Source organism: Numida meleagris, chromosome 21, assembly GCF_002078875.1.
Source record: "Numida meleagris isolate 19003 breed g44 Domestic line chromosome 21, NumMel1.0, whole genome shotgun sequence".
In the NCBI taxonomy this organism is placed as follows: Eukaryota; Metazoa; Chordata; class Aves; order Galliformes; family Numididae; genus Numida; species Numida meleagris.
This window is the reverse complement of record NC_034429.1, coordinates 2,680,239-2,700,756: the sequence shown is the minus strand read 5'-3', so window position 1 is coordinate 2,700,756 and position 20,518 is coordinate 2,680,239. Positions and strand designations below refer to the sequence as shown.

Genomic DNA, 20,518 nt, shown 5'->3' with positions numbered 1-20,518 from the left:
GCGCTGCCGTGCGCGGGCATGGTGTGCAGGCAGTGGGGCCGGACTCTGGAACATCTGCAGCGGGGAGGAGCTCTAAACCTTTAATTAGGGATTTATGAACTGTGCAGTGGTGATTGAGTCATTGTTCGACTTACTTTCCAGAAATAGATGCGGTTTTTTAAATCTGCCCTTCTCCCTTCCTCCTTCCCCCAAACCCAGCATTGCATGGCTCAGCTGGCCGTGGCCAGTGCTCCACTTCTATGGGGAGTGGTGGCAACCAAAAGGTGGGGTTGTGAGAAACTGCAGAACGAGGTCACATCACCTCCAAAACACTGGGAGAAAACCGTGTGCTGGCCTTGCTCCTTCCTGCTTGCAGTGGGTTGAAAGAACTGGATTCATCATGCTTTGTGGTTTGACGTAAAGTGCAAAGAGCTGCTGTAGGATTGGTTCAGGAGGAAGCCTGGGCCAGAAAGAGGGACCTGAGGCTGAGCATGGTGTGCCCACGTTGGAAGAACTGCTCTGAGGATGGTCCCTGCCAGCCCTTCCCATGGCTGCTGGAAAGCCCAGCTGACTGATGGGCTGTTCAGGAGCAGTGACAGCAGGCTTCGTGCTGGCGAGGGCTCATTTCTTTTTTTTTTTTTCCTGATTCAGAACACAGATGTCTAATTGGAACGGGGCATTTATTAACATAAGCTGCTTGGCTATTCAGCAATCGCAGCTAATCAAAATATTGTAAATATCGTGCCTGGACAAATGTCACTCTTCACCGTGATTGCATTTCCATATCTTTTTCAGTCTATTTCAGAAAGCGTAAGCAAATATTTGCAGCCTGTTGTGACTGACGACAACTTTCATTGGCAGCAGAAATGTTTTCCGTGTGTTTTCTGTGATGTATGGTGGCTACTGCCTAAAATATGAAGAAGCCTTTGGAGTGCTAATAACTCCAGAGGATGAATAGTTATAAAAGGTAGATGGAACTGAAAGGCATTCTAATTTGTCATTATTTCAGCGGTTCCAGAGATCAGTTGAATAATTACACTGCCTATAAAGAGCAGCAAGTAATACTTTCTCTCATTACAGGATTAAATTGTCTCCCTTCCCTTTAAAGTAAGAGAAAATGAAGGTATCTCTGATATCTGCTGTTTTGATCATAATTTGAAAGCCCCGGAATGGTGCAGCTTGGTTTTGTGATGCCGGGTATATAGATTAATTGTTTTAATGCAAAGCATAAACAGCCCAATTTCTGCTGGTATCAGTCTGATATCACCCAGGGCTGAACGAGGAACTCCTCGTTGGCCACAGCTGCCCCGCTGGTGAGTTTTGCAGGTGATGCTGGTCTCATACATTTAAACTGAGGATCCAGGGAAAGTGCCCTTTTCCTTTCCCCAAACCCAGCTCTATGCTTAAAATATAAAACATTTTTTTTTTTAAACTGAGCCATCCTCATTGCTCTCGTTAACCCCTCAGCCAAGGAAAACCCAGCAGGGCCCTGCGTCCCGAACCAGGAATACCAGGGCTGGGGGTGACCCCGCTCTGTTTCTGTGTTGCAGCCTGAAGAACCAGTAGCAGCACATGGGCTGGAGCGAGGAAAAGCACCGAGAGCTCTGCTGCAGGAGCAGCTGCTGGGCGGGAGGAAGGATGCTGTCCTGGACAATGATCCCGTGCAGAGTCGATGACTAACACGTAACTAACCCTCGCTTTGGACAGATACATGGATATATATATTTTTTTTTAATTTTGTGGTGAGTTAAAATATTTCAATGGATTTTTTTACCCTTTCAAGATAATATTTATTCAGCACAGTCTAGAGAATGATAACTATCGTGTAAATACGGCGCTTAATCATCACTCATCGTCAGAGACAGAGGAAACAAAATATTTTACTTTTTCATATTTATTCTTAGATTTCTTCCGAGAGCATAAAAATATTCTATTACATTATCCACGGTAGTGATGTAATCAGTCTTCAACCAGAAATAAACATACTTTCTTCACCTTCTCCAGCATGGTTTGTGTCGACACGTTGACAGCCCAAAGTGAATCGCAGGGATTGAATAACGGATGAATGTTTTCCTTTCCTCTTTGTCTTCAGAGAAACAAATGGTTCACTGAGCGGAGAAAGCTAAAATGAAAGCGTAGGATCCTTTTCCTGCTGGTAGGACTGCTGAGGGCTGGACGGGAGCTGTCTGCTCTGCTGACTTTGGACTCACACCGATGCCCAATGCCCCTCGCTCTGCAGCAGGGAGGTGGGTGCAGGGTGGGGATGCTGCCATGGAGGCTGCTTCCAGGACGTGGAGGCAGGACCCCTGCTGGAACACTTCCCAGTGCTGGCTGCTCTGGAGAGCCCCCTGGTCCAACCTGAGGGCTGCGCAGCTGTGGCAGGGACTGGGTCCTTGCTAACAGGGAGGAAAAAGCCTCGAAGGTTTGGAAAGAAAACAGTGCAACGCCCTCGGATGTCCAAGAGGTGTGCTGTGTGGATCCAGGCTGGGTCCCCATCTGCAGCTCGTCTGCAAGGTGTGAATTGCTCACCGCTGCTGGGGTGAGGTGAGATGTGAGTACCTACCCACTGGAAATGAGGGGGCTTGCAGTGGTGTTAGGCTTTCTGCTGCAGTCAGCAGAGAGAGACCAGATTTCTTGCCTCGCCTGCTGCAATGCGAAGAACTGTGATAACCAAGATCAAATTTCAAGTATCTCCTACAACCAATGCAGAACAACCCTTGCTGTGCCCTGTGTTCTACCAGCTCGTTTAGTGCACTTTGCATGCAGCGAACCTGTCTTGCGAATGTTGATAGAGATTAAGCACCACCTCTTCCAGAGCAATCTGGCTGGTTTATGTATCTGTCGTAGCACAATCCTTCTGAGACCGGCCATTTCCCTGCTTCTGCGTCTCTGAAATAACAGGCTCTGACATTTCCTCTTTGAGCACGCTCAACTAGAGGCTGTCTGGTGTCTTTGGAAGGGAGTGGTGATGTCTACAGCTCCATCAGTTCATTTACCAGAAATGCAGCATCTTGAAGAGAGCAGTGCCCCACTGCTGCTGGCTCTGCGTTGGGAAACTCTGAATTTAACCCCCAGCTTGCCACGAGGGCCTGCAGGTTTGTGAATTCTCTGCCACGTGAACAAACCTTCCGTAGGTGATTAATCTGAGTCCTCCATCTGCTTCTCTGCACGCTGATAAATCAAAGCAAAGGAAGAACGTGCTGCTCTGCATTTTGGTGTGGAGCAGCATTGTCCTTCAGATGAGGGGCAGTTGGGCACATCCCCTGGAAACCTGCGGCTGTGGTGCAAATGTCATTTGATCTGTTCACAGCATCACTGCTGTCACTGTATGTCTGTACCATGGTTGCTGGTAAGTCAGCGAGCTCGGTAGCAGAGGATGCTGTGGGCACTGCTTGCTCGTGGAGGAACAGAAAACAGTCTGACAGCTGCAAGCTCTTTGTGCCTCTCCTGCCCTGGGGTGCTCGCTGCGGGGCCGTGCTGCTGCACCCGACGGGCGCTGCAGGAGCAAGCAAAGGGCTCGGCTCCCCTCACTGCTGGCAATGCTGTGCCACTGGTTTTATTTACTGTCTCACCTGGGACTCTGAAATCCCTCACTACCTCGCTACCAGGGTCACCTGTTTGATGAAAACAACCCCTTTTTTTTTTTGTCGGCGAAAACGATTATTTTACCTTGAGAAGGCAATTAAAAGCCCAGACTCACCAGATGTATTTTTAAAGGACTCTTTGCAAATCTTTGGGAGAGAAGAGAAATAATTCTCCTAAATCAGGAGGAAGATCAATAATACATGTTGCTCCGCAGAAGGCCGTGTTTATTTTGCCTGCCAGCAATGAAACTCAATAGACCCCCACCAGTCGAAGAATAAATGAGGCCTCTGTGGTTTTGCATTGCGGGTTTCTTGTGTGTGTGTGTTTTTTGTTTTGCTCGTTTGTTTTTGTCATATGAAATCTATTGGCAAATAATGGGCAATGATCAGTGCTTTATTTTCATTTGGCATTTAATCAAAGGGACATGCTACATCCGTACAAGAGCTGGGCTGATTGCTTGACCAAACAGGACAAACCATTGTTCATCCTCACGGCTGATGGAATAAAGATGAATATCGTCGTGTTTGATCATAGAGATTACAAAGAACATGGGGGAAAGTCTCCCACTCCCCTTTTTCAGCTGTGACAAGTGGGAGGCACAGAAACAAAATTCACATGGTGGAGGAAAATGACTGCACTGCTGAGGAGGACAGCGAGCACATCGTTACAGCGTGTCCCCTTGGTGCTGTGTCCTCTTCCCTGACTGCTGCTGCACTTCTGCCTTCAGCTGTGCAGAGGGAAAGGTTGGGTACGCTGCAGAATGTAATTGTTTACTCTCTGGGGTCAGTAAAAGTACTAAAGCAGCTCTATGTGATTAATTTGTGCTCTTGCATCAATGCCTTTCATGTGTGCAGGAGGACGGGCTGTTTGCAGATGAGTAAGCATCTCCTTGGGTTCCATAGCTATGGGGCTCTTTCGTTTGTCACGTTCTGGGTGATAAAGCAAGGCAGTGTTTCTGAAAGTAAACTGCCTCTTTACAGAGAGAATGTGGCACAGAAATAGAGCACACCACTCAGGCGGGTGCGGAATTTCTGAGCTCCTTCCCCCCAGACTCCCGCAGCCCTGCTCCTCCTTCCAGCTTGCGCTCAGGGTGCTGCAGAGGTGATGTTGCCAAGAGGAAGAAGAATTGCCTAACTTGTGTGCTCAGGTAATCGCTATGAGCTAATTGCAGCAAATTAATTACAGCACAAACACAATTTCTTTTCCCGGGCAGGTGTGCAGAGAGCTCTGCTCTTGCTGCAGTGCGCTGGGCTGAGCACACAGCCTGCAGCCCGGGTCCTCCCCAGCTGTGCTGCCTGCCTGCTCAGAAGCAGTGGCTGCGGGCTTTGGTCCCTAAATCCTTCTAATCTCTTGCTTTTCTGAAGTTCATCAGGCCCTCAAAGCAAGACATAAAAAGACAAATCTCCTGGTGGGAAGTCAGCGATCCCTGCAGATCTGCCTCCAGACTGCGCGCTTTGCTCTGATGTTGAGACGGGTACAGCATCCCAAGCTTAAATGCTGTGCAGATACATCTGGGATCTTTGGAAATGGATGCAGTGAAACCCTTGCATCCCTTGAGGTTAGTTTAAATGGAAAGGTGAAGACTTTTGCTTATAATTTCTTCATTAAAACTACAGGGGCTGCATTTTTCACGCAGCACAGCTATACGTTACAGGAGGTAATTTCGTTCCGCTCAAACATTTTCGCAGCTTAAAATTCTGCATAAAGGAGTCTGTAAAGATAATAACTGTCAGTCTGGCTGCGTCATGCATGCGCATTCCTGAGGAGCAGCGTTAACGGGAGCACTGCTGGTGGCTGGAGGTGTGATTCCAGCACCAGAGCTGTGATCCTGTAGATGTGTTTTGCTCAAGTTTTGCAGCACACACCAATACCGTTCCTCGGGCTGTGATGCAAAGCCAGCAGGTGATGTCTCAGAAGGCCAGAAGCTGCTTTCCTGTGGCATTCTATGCTCAGACACATTACAGCACAAATAATGCATGTTTTCTTGACTGGCTTCCTGTGTTAAGGCAATAGAGCTCTATGGCAACAGTCTGTACAGTGACTCTGCCCTGAGGCACACCACTTAATACGAAGAAATTAATCATGGGAGAAGAATGCTCCTCGTGTGTAAACGGTACTTTCTTTGTTAAGTTCCTCTTGCATCAGCCTCATTAGCTAGCCCTGACCTTTAGATCCACCTTCCATACTCTTCAAGTTGTGCGGGTGAAATCCCTCCTCCAGGCTGTGCCAGCAGCTCGCCATGGTTCTCTGGGTCCTTCTGAGCTCCTGAGCGTGCAGCTTAAGGTCCTCTCCCACTGTGAGAGCTGGTTGGAACCTCCACGTTTGGTGCAGCGAGAGGCAGAGAGGACCCAATTTGGTTGTTAAATATTCGTGACCTAAGGGAAGAAAGAGCAAGCAGGCATTAACATCCGTGTGTGTCCCCCACTTACATTACTGCGCTGAGCTTATTGCAAGACTTGTCCCTCCGTGGTCCACTGCTTGCTAATAGAGCCTCGCGGTGTGCTCATACATCTCTGACAATAGCTTTTGTCTAATATGTTTTTAATCAGTGTGTGCATTTCGATTTGCATATTAATAGCAAAGAGATGTTATTGTACAGTGCTGTTGATGAGACGGCTGTCATGCCCAGCCTTCAAGCTGAGGAGAGAAAGAAATCACATCTATTGTATAAGAGGTGCAATTGCACATGTTTTAGGATCTACCATTCTCTGTCTCTATTTATCTCTGCCTTTCATTTTCATTAAGAGCTCGGATGGGTGTGTTCTTTTTTTTTTTCTGTTTTCTTTTTCCCCTATGAGCAAGCATAATTTAAAAGGATTTTGTGGCTGTTGTGACAGCTCCAAGCCAGCCTAAATACCACATTTCTACTGGACATTTTTGACTTGCAAAATGGCAAAAGCTTGATTTCTTTCTGTTTTCCCTATCCCCTTTCTCAGCTCTTCCCCTGCTGTGTCAGATGACGCTGATGCTGTCAGGGCTCTGGAGTTTGGAGGGTGAGTTTCTGCATGTTGGTTTTGCTCTTCACTTCCCTTCCCACTTGGCTCAGCAGGAAAACGGCCCGAGGGCAAAAAGCCAAGAGTTAAAGGAGTGAAATTTAAAAGAGAAATGAAGGAAGTTGGAAACAGAGGAAAAAAATCCAGAGGAAAAAGCGCATCCCCAGCAGCCTGACCCTTCTAATTGCTATTGGAGCTCCCCGGCAGGTGGAGAAAAAGCAAATGTTTTGGCCAGCATGGGCTGGGTGCCGAGGAGCCTGCTGTGTGCTGCTGGGAGTGAGCAGCAGCGTTCAGCCCAGTCCGCTTTTAGCATCACTAAACTTCCAACATGCTCTCCTAATCCGAGATCAAAGCACACAGTCAGCAGAAGGCATTTGGAGGGAGAACAGAGCTCCGTTTTCCATCCGTTCCCCTCTGCCAACAAAGCTGTTCTTGCTGAGCAGCGCCCAGCACGGGGTCCTGGATCCCACCGGCTTCTGGGAGCGGGTCCCTGCCCCTCCTGCCAGGAGCAGAGCTCAGGGAGAGCCCCTGGGGGCATCCCCTGTGCTGTGCAGAGCGGCAGCATCAGGCGCACAACTGCGGAGCGGAGCAGGAGCTGCTCACACACGCGCCGTGTAAATATTGAGTGACAATATTTTGAAAGAGGAACCTCTCTGCGAGATGGGAGGCAGCGCAGAATTAGGGGTTTTCAATCACGGCGGCTCCACGAGAAAAGAAGCGCAGCTGCTGCTCTGAAACGAGGCTGAATCCTGCAGACACCCACTGCCGTGCGGGACAAAGTACTGCGAGGTGGGAGAAATCCCCGTGAGCGTTTGCTGCAGAGAAAGTGGCTGGAGTAATGAGACCAAGCAAAGGCGTGGGACGGATGTTTCACTCCAGAGCTTCAATCCATTTATATAATCACAGTTGTTATCGCAGTAAATGTAAATAACTGATTGAGTTCAAATTTAGTGTTTGACGACGCTGATTCTTTGTGAGTACACACTGAATTCTTGGAGAATTGCTTCATTTCATCAGATAGACCCACAGTGTTTTCAACAGCCCTTTAGGCATTTAGGTAGGAACATACTCTGTGATTTTTCTTGCTCTCCAAAGCATAAAGCCTCTTACAAGTCCATGTTTTAATCAATTGCTTGAATCAAAGTATGTGGCAGTTTGGCAGCTTGCCCTTTGCTGCATTGCCATAGCTGGAATAATAGCAATAATGGTATCATGAGAATACAAAAAGGCTGCTTTGCACCTTGTCAGCCCACGGCAACAAATAACCAGGATGACCTTAATTTGTTTTCTATCGGATGTGCTGGCCCTCAACCTTCAGTAGCATCCAAGATGGGCATCAGAGCCACAGTCCGTCTCCCCATGCGAAGCAGCAGCCTCCCTAATTAGCACGTGTGTATCCCAGCAGCTGCTGCCCTGGTTGGGGTCATGTGGGGGCTTCACCCTGTGCGGTTTCTGCTCTGTGCCGGATGGATGCTGCGTCCCTGCAGCCAGGGCAGAGCAGGACAGACCCCACTGTGGTGGTCCCAGGGCTCTTTGCAGAGGGCTGTGGCAGCCGAAAGTGAGGTGAGATTGGAACTGTGGGGCTGGAGGGGCTTTCAAAGGTCTGGAGACAGCTGCATTCAGAAATAGATCAGAGCAGCACTTCCATCCAAAAGCAAGAAATAGTAAAAAGTGGCTTCAAAATAGTGCTGTCCGTGATATCCCACTTGTGCACACTTTTAATGAGGCTGGTGCTGGTCTTAACAGGAGAATGGCCTCAATTCCGTTATAGCTTTGTGCTATTGATAACAATGCTTCTCTTAATGAGAGCGTTATTTTCTTTGTTGGGAAATGTAGGATGCAGCAGATGCACAGCGTTAAATAATGAACAAGCGACTCAGCCAGAGCCAGGTGCATGGACAGTGCCCTGCTGGGGACGAGGGGGCCCTCGGATGGACACTGCAAGGATGTGCTGTGTGTTCATCCTTGCAGAGCAGAAGGATGGAGATGCCCGTGCTGCTGGGTGCTTCGATTCCGCTGCTGGGAGGGGGCTCCTGCTTTTGTTGGTGCCATGGGGCTCTCTTCCCTCGGCTTGCCCTTGAGGCAGATCGCTCGCATCTATGCCTTCGGTCACTTCTGTAGGTTTCAGCAGTGTGCACCTTTGGCAAGGTCTGGCCCAAGCCCAGCTGAGGTGATGCCTCTGTACCACCACTGCCACAGCTGCCTCCCCCCGCCCTGCTATGAGTCACTTCCAAAGACACTTTTAGATCATTAATGCAGAGATGCATTAAAATGAACCTCGGTAAAATGGCAACGCTGATAAAAGCAGCCCCCATTCTCCACCCACTCCGTGCCCCAGTTCCTCAGGTTCATTTCTGTCTTTGAATCAGACAGAGGGAAGCTCCAATTTTCTTCAAAATCGTGTCTGGGTCCCAAAGGGAGCCTGGTGCAGACACACAGCTGCTGGGCTCCTGCAGAGACACTGGGGAGCAACTGGAAGCGATGGATTGTGCTGGGGGCAGTGGCTTTGGGGGGGGGGGGGTGCATTGGCATGTACTGTGCAGTCCTACACCAAGCTCCAAGGATTGCATTTGTGCTGGTGATGCCCCAGCTTTGGGGTCTGTTGCATGGAACAAGACCAAGCAGTAACTGAATGACATAAGGTTTTGCTTTAACACTGATGAGTTGGGGAAATGGCGATCACAGGATGTTATTCCATGGAGTCAAAGAGGAAAAGTCAAATGGAAATGGAGGATAAGTATGCAAGAACTAAAGCAAAGCAACTTGTCGGGGAGACCAAAGCCACCACTGAGATAAATCCTTACAGAACAGAGCTGAAGAGCCAGATGATGACATGCTCTTTCCTAGTGAATTTACTCAGTGGCAGTGAGGCACAGATGATCAGCAGGGCGGTATAAATCAGCAAAGTGTCCAATACATCCCAGCTGCACTGATGTGACCCAGAAAGCTCCATCAAGCTATTACATCATGTGCACAAGACGAGCAGTCAAGCCCTTCTTTACCGGTAGAAACCAACATTTTGGTAAAACTCATCTTTATTTTGAATGTTGTCCTCAGCATCACATTGGTGGCCGCTTAACAATAAGTGCCTACAAGTCCTGAAAGCCAGAAGGCAAAATCAGCAGGAGCATGGCTGGCAGGTGCTGAGCATTTCTTTGGGGCCTCATACACCAGGAACGCGGGCTCTGGGGCCGCTGGGATGCAGGGTTCTACCTGCAGGCTTTCTGACTGTGATAATGGGAACAGGGACTGGGGGAGTTCCTGCTGACTTTCACCTTCATCATCAGCTCTGTGTAAATTAGTGTTAGTTGTAGTGATGGTAATCTAAGAATATAGGCAAATTAAGGTTTATAGTAAAAAACAGAATTTATAGTGAAATGCACAGCTTCTTTTTTTTTTTTTTTTTTTTTTATTAGAGCATCCAATACAGTTGAGAAATGGACAAGCTTTAGGGCAAAGAGGCCCCAAAGGACTTCTCTGGGTCTGAAACAGAAACAAAAAGCTTCAAGCAAGATTCAGGCTGGGAAAAAATTCAGCTTCAGTTTAACATAATTGTGGCAACAAATTAGAGAGTTAGGAGGAAAATATACCAGTAAGCTCCTGTAAAATTAGCTGTTATAAACCTTGTGTATTATTTCAAATCTGGGGTATTTAAATCCTGTTACAACCACCACCCAATTTCCCAGTATTTAAAATACATTTATTGTTTTGCAAGGGACAAACAAATTGGAACTGTCACTTGGCAGATGTGGGTTGCACACGTTGTGATCCGCCCGTGGGGGTTTTGTACAACGCATTCCGTTGTTGTTCAGCGTGTCGTTTGTACGTGGCAATGCCCAACCCGGTCACTTCTGTTCCGAGAACAGGATATTTGTGTATGTCCCATTTCTGAAGCAAGCACAATCCGAGATTGTATTTCAAAAGGAATGTTAAAAATAAATAATTTGAAATTCATACTGAATGATTGGATTTCTCTTTTTGGGGAAGATGGATTTCCTTAGGGGATGGAGTGCTTGGCGTGGTGGAAATTCAGCGTGGTGATGCTCAGGTCTGGCTGTGGGATGGGCTTTGTGCATGATGCACTGCTCAGCTGTTTCACTCTGCTGTCCTACAGCCTCAGTCTTACCCTTGCTTCTTCCTGCAATTCCCCATTGCTGTGTTTGTGGCTCCTGCAGAGCCACTCGTTGTCCTTGTCCCGATGAGGCATCACTGCACCTGTGAGTGCAGGTGGCTGCTGCACTGGGCTCATTAGCAGCAATGCTGTGCAGCTGCTGGGGGGTGTTAGTATGGCTCTTTGCAGGGGAAGCTTGGTGGTGGTGTTGATGCACTTGGGCAGTTGAGGTCTGGTAAGTGGCTGGAATTATTGTTTGTTTGTTTTGCTGGTTTTCTTGTTGCTCTAATGTCTGTGAGCACCTTGTGCTTGAGCTGTTCTGATTACAATTTGGAATTTCTCAGCAACGTTTGCTCAAGTTTATGGGTGGCACTGAGCGATGTGGTTTGGTGGGCATGGCGGTGATGGGTTGATGGTTGGGCCAACCCTGGATTAGCATGGGCTGGGGTACCCCATGCTGCTGCAGTTTGCAGAGCTGTGCTTTCAGTAGGGTCTGGGAGCTCTGCACTGTTTGGAAGGAGGTTGCCTTGAATGCTCAAGTGGTGCAGCAGGGATGTGCCGAGTTCTGCACCAATGCTGTGGAGTGATGGAGTTGCCAAGGAGTAAACCCTGGATCAGAAGCAAAGATCTCCTGCCCTGCTCTGCTGGCTGTGACCCTCCTCAGTGCTGTATGGAAGCAGCTCAAAAGCTTTTGCTTTAGAAAAGTGAGGCTTATTTTGCATGTTCAGCATTGCTATAATAGTTGCAATAGTACTTACAATCCCAATCAGCCCAAATCTCTGCCAGAAATATTTTAAGCAGCAGTTCTATAACATCAGTTTCTGCTCCCATTACCCAGGAGGAAGGCCTGGGGCTCGCTGGAGACTGCTGCAATGCCTGTGGCTGCGAGAAGAAATGCTCATTAACTGCCTTATCTCCCCTGAGCTGCACAACAGATTGTCTTCCAGGCAGTTAGTGGTACCCGCAGTTCTGCTGGGCTTGTGCTGGAACTACTACGAACAAACACTTTGGAAACTCCTGCGTGGAGAATTTATTAATTTGTCATTCTCTGCCATCAGTAAATGACTGTGGAACCTCAGATGGTCACTGGGGCTCAGTTAGGAGGGTGGAGTTGATAGCATCATAAGTTAATTAAGGATGAATTGTGTAATTGGTCAGAAAGCCCTACCACAGGAGGAGGCAGAAGACCTGGTTGCTTCTCGCCCCTGTTCTGCCCTGGGTGCCCCTGCAGCAGCCTGAGCTCTGCTGGTGACACCATGAGCTGGAAAGGTCCAATGCTGCATTGCAATGCAGTGTCTGCAGGTGCATGTGTATTTTGTATGGAAAAAGCATCTTAAGTGGCAAACCTAAGAATTTTAATGTATCCTCCTTGCAGCTAGTTTTTTCCGTGTTTGTTTCCCCTTCAGGCCTCTCCTCTGCAATTAGAAGTGCTTTGCTGAGATGTCTTTAATGCTTGCTAAATTACCTCGTTTGTTTTGCTTTGGAGATGGAGCTGTTTGCTAACACATACTGCTTGCTGCTCTGCAGTAGCAGGGGCTTTTGCTTTTGGCACCACATTTAAAATGCCTTCCCCCCCACCCCCCCATCTTGTAGATAAGGTCTCTAATGCTATGTGAAATTAGAATATGGATTAGATTAGAGGAATGAGCTGAGAGTTGCTGGTTTCATTCTCATTTCAATTGTGCTGGGCTATAGGAAAGCCCCAGTAATGCTTACTGGTTTCTAGGCATCGAAATTTGCAAATCTGCCCCAATCTTGTCCAAGCAGCACAATGAGGTTCTGCAGCGTGCTTTGTTCCATGCCCCTGCCATCCATTATAACTAATGCTCCCCGTCTCCCTTAACTCCCAAACGCATTCATCCTGCTGTGCAGAAAGCTGCTCCCTTTTGTTTTCCTCTTACCCAGCCTGGTGTCTCCTTTACAGATAAGTGGTCTGAAACGAATGCCATCTGGGTGCTGGCAGAGCAGCTGCCCTGCTGGTAGGAGGTCAGGGGTGAAGGAAATATGTGTGATTTAACGAATGTTCCATGTCATGAGTGGAAACAGAGTCAGTTTGTCTTAAGAAGCAGTGTGGGCAAGCCTCTGTCAGACAGCGGAGGAGCAAAGAGCCCTGAGTCAATGTCTTTCCCTGCCAAGAACTCCTCTCTTGGCTTGCAAAGCTGCCCAGGGCAGAGGCACCCCAAACAGAGGCCTCCTTGGCTGCTGCTTCATTTCCTCTTTGCTCTTGAAGTCAGTGGCCAAAGCACCACTGGGTCTCAGGATTTCAGGCACAATGATGCAGACCCACGAGCTCTGCAGCAATCTGCAGCCTTCCTCTCTGCATCCAGTTGTGGTGCGGCCTCGTTTGGAAAACCCTTTTGGCCCCTGGGTACGAAAGCAAAGGATGCACCTTCCCTCTTCATTATATCATTAGCAGTAATTATTCTTCCCCTCCAAACGTAGTGCTTTTCTCTTTAGGAGAATTTGTTCTCATTCTCACTTCCATCCTTTAAGTGCTATTTTCTGTTTTATTTTTAATTGAAAGGCTGGAGGGCAAATGCAATTAAGCTGTAGTGCATGGACTGTAACTTGTATATAAATAAAAAAAAAAATCACCTTGCCATCTGCAATTTGCTTGTTTTCTGATCTGTGGTCCGTTACAATTCCAAATCTTGGTTCTCATGATCAGAACAAATGAGAGCAAATTGCAGAGGACTGGGAGGAAATAGAGTGAATGTATTTGTGTCCCTTATCTAGGGGGAAACACAGGTGTGCTGTACAGGGGTCCAGCTCTGAATGCAGTTTGTGGAAACGATGTGAGCTGGGTGTCCTTTAGAATAAATCCCTCCCAGGGCCTTAGAATAAACCCCTCCAGGGCTACCTGCCCTTTTCCATGCAGACCTCGCTCCCTTGTAGCTGAGGGCAGCAGGGAGGATGGAGTGACCCGCTGCTATTGCTAATAGATAGGATCAATGATACGAAGCATATCATCCTTCTTCATTTCCTCATCATGTTGAAATCAATATGCTGCCTTGCCCAGAGGGCTCTTCTGCAGGCTGAGCTCATCCGTTACTGCACTCCACCTCCTGGATTTACACCAAATGTTCCATTTCTCCCATGTAACAAATGGGCCGCGTGTCAGCGCTGCTGATCGCATCTCGGGCTCTGTAACCTCTGAGCAACCGCACCAGAATGATTCTATAAGGGTGTCTGCATGCATTAGTGATTTATCCAAGGAATCGTGTACTCTCCCGTTATGACTCAGTCTGGCAGTTTGTCACTGCAGAAAGTGAGAAAAGCATGGCTGCCTTCAACTGAAATCATGTGTGCCTATGAGAAAAGTGTGAAAGGGTAGGGCACATTTAAATAATGGTTAGAGAGGAATAAAAGCTCAGCGAGTGCTGGAAAAAGTACTCTTGAGTTACTGCATCCAGCCCTTGCTTACTGAGATGCACAAGATCCAGTGGGAAGGTTTCCTGCAGCGTGAGTTGGGGCTGGTGCTCTGCCTGTTGGTTGAGCACTGGTGTGCTACAGAGGCTCAGGAGCAGCTGAAGGAGCTGCTGCCCAGGGTGTGCTGCTGCTTGGAGCTAAATGCCAGTCCTTGCATTCACGCTCTCGTTTTCTAATTCCTCTAGGTTATGAAAAGGTTTAATGAGAGCAATTTTCAAGAGCTTTTATAGCCTTCATATCTCGAGACCTTTCAAAGCACAGTTTAAGTGCTGCTGAGGTTGGCTGGGCAGCCCCCACCTGACCCTCTTTGCCTGGGGAATGCTCAAGGAGGTCTCCATGTATGTGTGTGAGATCTGTACCACACCAGTGCTGCTTTGTCTGCAGAAGAGTGGTGCAGGTGAAAGGCAGCACTGCAGGAACTAATGAACTGTGCCATTTACCAGCCCACTGAATACACGTCTGAGGCACGATTTGGCGAGCTGAGCAGCAAAGAACATGGTAAAAGCAAAGCCTGCCCAAACAACTGCCATGGAGTCACCTGGAATGGCAATATTAATTTGAGGTGCTACTGATTCCAAGTGTATGCCTTTATCTTCCTTAAAATATGTTTAGCAAGGTTTTCCCATGTTTATTAGATATCCCTTTTTACTTAAAATTTGCCACATTTAAAGAATGCTTAAATAGATTAATAATACTGTGTTTCTAAAATGCCAGCTGTCTGCAGGCTGCGGGAAAGATATTAAGTTATTAATGAATTTCCCTGTCCATTCTGCTGGTGCCAGGCCCCCCTGCTCCTGCAGTCCGTGCCATTGCATTTCTTAATTAATGACTTACTGAGATCTAAGGATTGCGCTGAGTGTTGTCGCTGCCTGTTAAGTGGATTGCTTCTCCACCTTCCTATTTCCCCGTAGGGCAAACAGAAGTAAATTCCAGAGAACAGCGTTTAAGAAAGACACCCCAGTAACAAAACACCAAAATTCTTCTAAGAGTACAGTTTAGAGAGGAAAAACTTTAGAATTTGGTATAGGAAGACCAGAGCAGCTTCCCAGGATGGTTTATATTGCTGTGGAGTAAAGTGCTCTGTCAGAAGAGACAAAGTTGGAAGCAAATCTCATTCCTTGCATTGCTTAAGACCTGAAATAAAACCTCCAAGGTCTGCACTGAGCCTGCGAAGCACTGAGGTACAGGTGTGTGCATTCCTGTACCAGGCAGCACAGCTCCTCCTGTTGCTCCTAACAGATGACTTCCCATGGTGGGCAGCGCTTGGCTGTTGGTGATGGGAGAAACACACGTGTGTGTTCGCAGCACTTAGCGTGCTGTCCTCCAAACACACTGAGCAGCTGTGACAATGCTTCCAGCACTGTGCAGGGAGCACAGCAGAGCATGTCTGTGCTGTTATCAGCGGGGCTTGTGTCTGTTTTGGGGAGGAAAGCATCCCAAAAAGTCTTAAACAGAAAGCCAAGAGGGGAAAATGAGATTTAAAAAAAAAAAAAAAAACTCTTTAGTATTATCCTAATATGTGCAGTACCAGGGAGATCAGAACTGCCAGGAATGGTTTGTGTGGGGCAGATGCATCCCAACATCACAGCTGGGGATGGGTCGCTGCTAATTGTGAATGGGTGCCCATCCCTCCCGCCTCGTTATTTATATGCAATTGATGGGTTTAATGCTGTGAAATTACTCTGAGTACAGCAGCACCTGTGCTTTGTTTACAGTGAAATACTGCTTGAGGTGTCTGGGTGGCACCTACTTATTCAAGTTTGCATTCAAAAAATACCTGACACGCGTGAGGGGAAACAAAACGTCAATAATGTCCTCCTTCGTCCTCACAGAAATGAGTTATGTGAATGCTCGTTGTTAACAATGCTCAGGAAAATGACGGCTGTGTGATCCATAGGGAAGGAATTACACAGCAGAACTGCTCCCTTGCATTTGCTTGCAAGTGCCGGCAGTCCTCGGGATGGACCATCCATCCCATCCCCACGGCCCCTGAGAATATGCTAATTTGCCACTTAGTGTCTATGAATGCTAATGACCCTAATCAGCCCGGCTGCTGCATCTGTCGTAGCAGCCCAGTTCAGCAAAGGCAAAGATGAAGAGCTGCTGTGCACACTGCATCTCAGGAGAACCGTTGTAGTAAATTCAGTGATATGTTCTTGTCCAGGTTAAATGCAAATAACCTCCTTAGTGCTACGCATCTCGATTATAAACTTCTCTTTTGGCTGAGCTGTATTTTACTGTCCTGAAATCTGCAATTTGCTGCTTGCTTTTCCAAACCCCTTGCTGCCATATTTGCATCAATAATATCTCCCTGCCCGGGAGCCCTTCCCATATCATGATTTACAAAAAAGTGATATTTATAAGAAAACAAACAGTGGCACAAAGCCATCAGCAAAAAGATCCTCTTTGAAAAAGGTGGCAATTAAGTCCATGAGGAAAAGCAGAAGCAATAAAATCCAGACTGTAAGGACGGGACGATGCCTTATCGCAGGGCTGCAGACCCGAGCGGAGAAAGAACCGAAATAAATATATGGAAGATAGAGAGCTGCAGAACACGGGTAGGATGGGAGCTGTGCACAGCCTGGGCTGCCTGGAGATGCAGGCAGGGTGAGGAGTGTTGGCTGGATGGCCGTGGAGGTGGCCAAGCTCCCAACCACGCAGTTCCCACCCACAGCACCTTACACGATGCCATCAAGTTTGCACACTCAATCTAACAGCAGTATTCAAAATAATTGCTGTGGAGGAAAAATATTCCTTACCACAGAGGGCAACGCTTTGACAGTGGCAGTGCTTGGGAGCGTGCATTTAGGACAGAAAAGGAATCAGTCTCAACCTTACACTTCTTTTTATCCCATGCCTTGAGCGGGGAATGGTGATGGGTGCAGAGCTGTGTGTGCACGGAGGTGGGGAAGCTTTTACCTCTCCTTGGCGCCTGTTTGGGAAAGTCACTCTTTATGGATAACCTATGAGAACAGTCATTCTGCTACTGCGAGCTATTTGGTAATAAAACAGGGAAAGGCACTGCAGCCAATAAAAGTAAATTAATAACTAGAGACAACAAAAGCCCACTTTGCAGGCCAGCATAAAGCAATGCTTTGCTGAGGGAAGGAGAGTGCGTCAGTTTACGAGCAAACAGGTCAGGCCCAAGGGGAAAGGGCTGTGCTGTCTTTTCTCCTAAACCTGTGTGGTTTATTACTGTGGTGGCACAGCTGTAAGTAACATCCTGCTGAGGAGCAGCACATTTGGAGCCCATCAGTCTGTGCTTTGGGCTTGCACGTGGGGAGCCTCTGCTTCTATGAGTAGGAGCACAGAGAGAGGGACCTGAGGCCTCTGGGCATGGCGTGGGGTGGGATGAGCAGGAATGGGTACGCTGAGATAGCGTGATCCCTCCCCCGTGTCCCCTGCTCGCTGTCAGCTCCCACCTGCCCTTTGGGTTGTGCTGGTCGTGCAGCACAAATTGGAAGGCTTAATTATTTCAATAGAGGTTAATTACATTAGTCACTGCAGCAAATCTCCAGTTCGCACTACGCTTTCCACTTCATTTAATTCATTACCCCTGTGAAATTTGGTGGATTCCCACATAGAATTGATTGTTAAGCTCCCATGTGTCCCTTTCAACAGCAATCCTCCACACCCATCCCATCTCTCCTCCTTCCCTTCTCCTCATTGCTCCCCTGCACGTATGGGTATTTTCCTGCACTTGGTGGCTGTGCTGTCCAGGTCTGCACCCTTGGGCCCCCACTCTCTTCCCACAGCCCCTGCACAAGCAGCAGTCACGTGGTAAATGAGCTGTGCACCCTTTGCTGGCAGTCTTCAAGAGCAGCATCTTGCAGCTTAATGTATTGCTGTAATAGTAATAAATGGGAGTGCTGAGAGTATGGGGTGCTATTTAATTAGTTTTGCTGCACCCTCCATACTCAGCAGAGATCTATCTTAACAGCAGAAGGATTAATACAAAGGCATGCTTTAAAAGTGAAGTGAATTTTGTGCGTAAAATTGAAACGCCAACTCGAAAGAGAACAACAAAAATCTGGAAACACACAAATTTTTACAACGGTCAAGCTGAAGTTGCAGTGCAATGGACACATGGTGCTCCTGATAAAAGTGAGCCTCAGAAGGCTAAAAGTGAGCCCTGGGATTACTCCTCGTCCAGAACCTCCGCTCTGACGCAGATAACGCCGCTTAATCCTCCAGCAGCAGCCTGAGGACCACTGACATTGGAAGGGCGTTCAACAAGCTGCCTTGGAGAGGCACGCACTGACTGCAGCGATGACTGCGGAATTATCGTTAAATTGGTGCACGCCATCCTTTGTTCAAGTGCATTTATCATTTTCTGAGCACAGTTTAACATCTGACCACTCTAAAAGCGCTCGCAGCAAACCTATTTTGGATAAACGCAAAAGGAAATGTGAAAAGAGCACTGGAAGAGGCACTTCCCTCTACGGGGGCTGCCAAAGCCAGAGGAACAGCAGCTCTCTGTGTTACAGCCTGCCTCTTCTACTTGTTGGTTTTTAGCGCTATTTAATTTCTGTATCACTGCACCCAATTAAGGTTCATCATCCCTCTGTTTTCACTCGCCTGGCGGTGCTGCTGGCCGTCCTGCAAAGCAGAGCTGTGCACAGGTTTCCTTGCAGGAATGGTTGTGTGGCGCTCACCATTACAACCCTGGAACTCAGCCCGGTTCATTAGCGCCACGTCCCATCCTTCAGCATTGATCTCGGTTATTTGTTTGTCTTTTCAGCTGTTAGCATGGGTGATTGTTTGCATAATCATGCAAAGTGATTTCTGTTCCTTCCGGAAGCCGTAAGACTCAAACTTAATTGCCACCACGGAACGAAGCTGCATCCCTGCACGACGATGTCACCCCTGGCTCCAGCACAGAGTGGAACCCCCAGACTGCAGGACCCGAGGCGGGGCCCCCTGTCCTGCCATGCTTTAGGAGCTGTCACTGTCTCTCTCTGAGCCCCATGTCTGATGCCATGAAGTGGCTGGAGATGACTGTAAATTAGTTCTGTCTTTGCTAATTGTTGACAGGAGGGGTTTGCATGCAGTCATGTCGCCCAAATGCCCAAATCCTCTCTGCTGAAATGTGCAAGGGGGAGGTGAGACTTTTCCCACCTGTTCAGCTATTTTGCAGCATGGTGGGATGTTTCCTATTTTGAACTGCAGCTGCAGCTGAAGGGATGAACTTGTAGAAGTCAAACGTGAGGTAACCACCAGAGGAAGGCGTTTTTAAGATGCAGATCTCTGACTGATTGCACGGCGAAGATTTTCTTCGACATGATGACACTTCTTGGAGTGCACGATAGAAAACTGCGGCCGTGGGCAGGCACTGCTCTCAGCTCTCCCTCTGATCATTAGCATTGTGTGATCATTTACCTTCACAGGGTAAACTGCCTGCTTGCAGAAGGACATTTCGTTGTTGGTCATTAGCAGATCTTGCGCTGGATGAGGAGATGGAGATCAGTCTGTGGAGTTTTGCACACATGAATGTGATTCTGGGAAGGGAGGATGAGAAGAACCTCTGCCACAGGTCCAGCCGGGGGGGGAGCAGGGAGGTCACTCCAGGGGATGGCTGGGAACCAGTCAGCAGCATGCCATCATTGCTGGGAGGGCGAAGGGCACGTGGAGCACTTCAGCTGCCACGAAATGAGATACACTTTTATTTGGGAATCTCTGGTACACAGAGCGCTTTAATAACTCGTCTGAAGGCAACATCAATAGAATTGGCACAGCCTGCTGAATGCCAGTGAGCGAGGAATGCTGTTATTAACATTTAGCAGGAGCTCCAGGTCACCTTGATAACATCAAGCTAACACACATTTTAATGGCTCTTTAATTAGATTTACCATAGGGAAGATGCCATGCAAGAAGGTTGCATTCCAGATTCCTGTGCTTGAGATGGGGACTGGATTAAATAAAAATGCAGATAGAAGTCTGTGAGTGATACACAGGGTGAATTCATCTTCCCTGTTGGATGCAATTTCCATTCTGGTTTGGATAGCTGTGTTGTTTTACCCCTGCTCTGGGCAGCTGCTTGCACAGCTGTGGCGCAGTGCTGCTTTCAGACTGCAGCAAAACCAGAGCTATTCCTCAGTGGGTGATTTGCTTTCAGGTGACCAGATTGCTCAGCACCTTGCTACAAGGTTCCCCCTAAATCACTCGCAGGGTGCTACCCTGGTGCTGTGAGCAGGACTGGAACAGGAGGAAGGGAATCCATCTGCTTTCCAGCAGTGATTTCTTCACATTATGGTGAACTGGTTCCTGCATTAGAGAACAAATCGCTCGTGTCCATCTTCCATCACCTATGATACCTTCATAGAGACTCCAAGGAGCGTTTTGTAAAACTGCCAGTTGTTCTTCATAGAAAATAAAACGTGGGAACACATTGCTGTAAAAGATATGACACTTCTCTCCATGG

General features: G+C 47.9%; 1 protein-coding gene and 1 long non-coding RNA gene across 6 annotated transcripts in view; both read left to right on the top strand.

Annotated features, from left to right (window-relative positions):
• The window catches only part of ZMAT4 (zinc finger matrin-type 4), a 44,863-nt gene extending 34,345 nt beyond the window's left edge, over positions 1–10,518 (top strand). Inside the window, exons 7-8 of one of the 5 annotated variants that reach the window (XR_002432418.1) lie at positions 1,530–1,721; positions 2,072–10,518. Coding sequence is in view for 1 of the 5 variants with exons in the window: in XM_021375032.1 (XP_021230707.1) it covers positions 1,530–1,545 (16 nt within the window). In the remaining 4 variants the exon portion in view is untranslated. Of the gene's footprint in view, positions 1–1,529 lie in introns of all 5 variants that reach the window. The other 4 variants (XR_002432417.1, XR_002432416.1, XR_002432415.1 and 1 more) reach the window with 4 other exon arrangements.
• Positions 10,831–14,074, top strand: LOC110387219. The gene is made up of 3 exons (XR_002432443.1): positions 10,831–10,903; positions 11,156–11,372; positions 11,507–14,074. It is a non-coding gene; the product is annotated as an uncharacterized LOC110387219 (long non-coding RNA).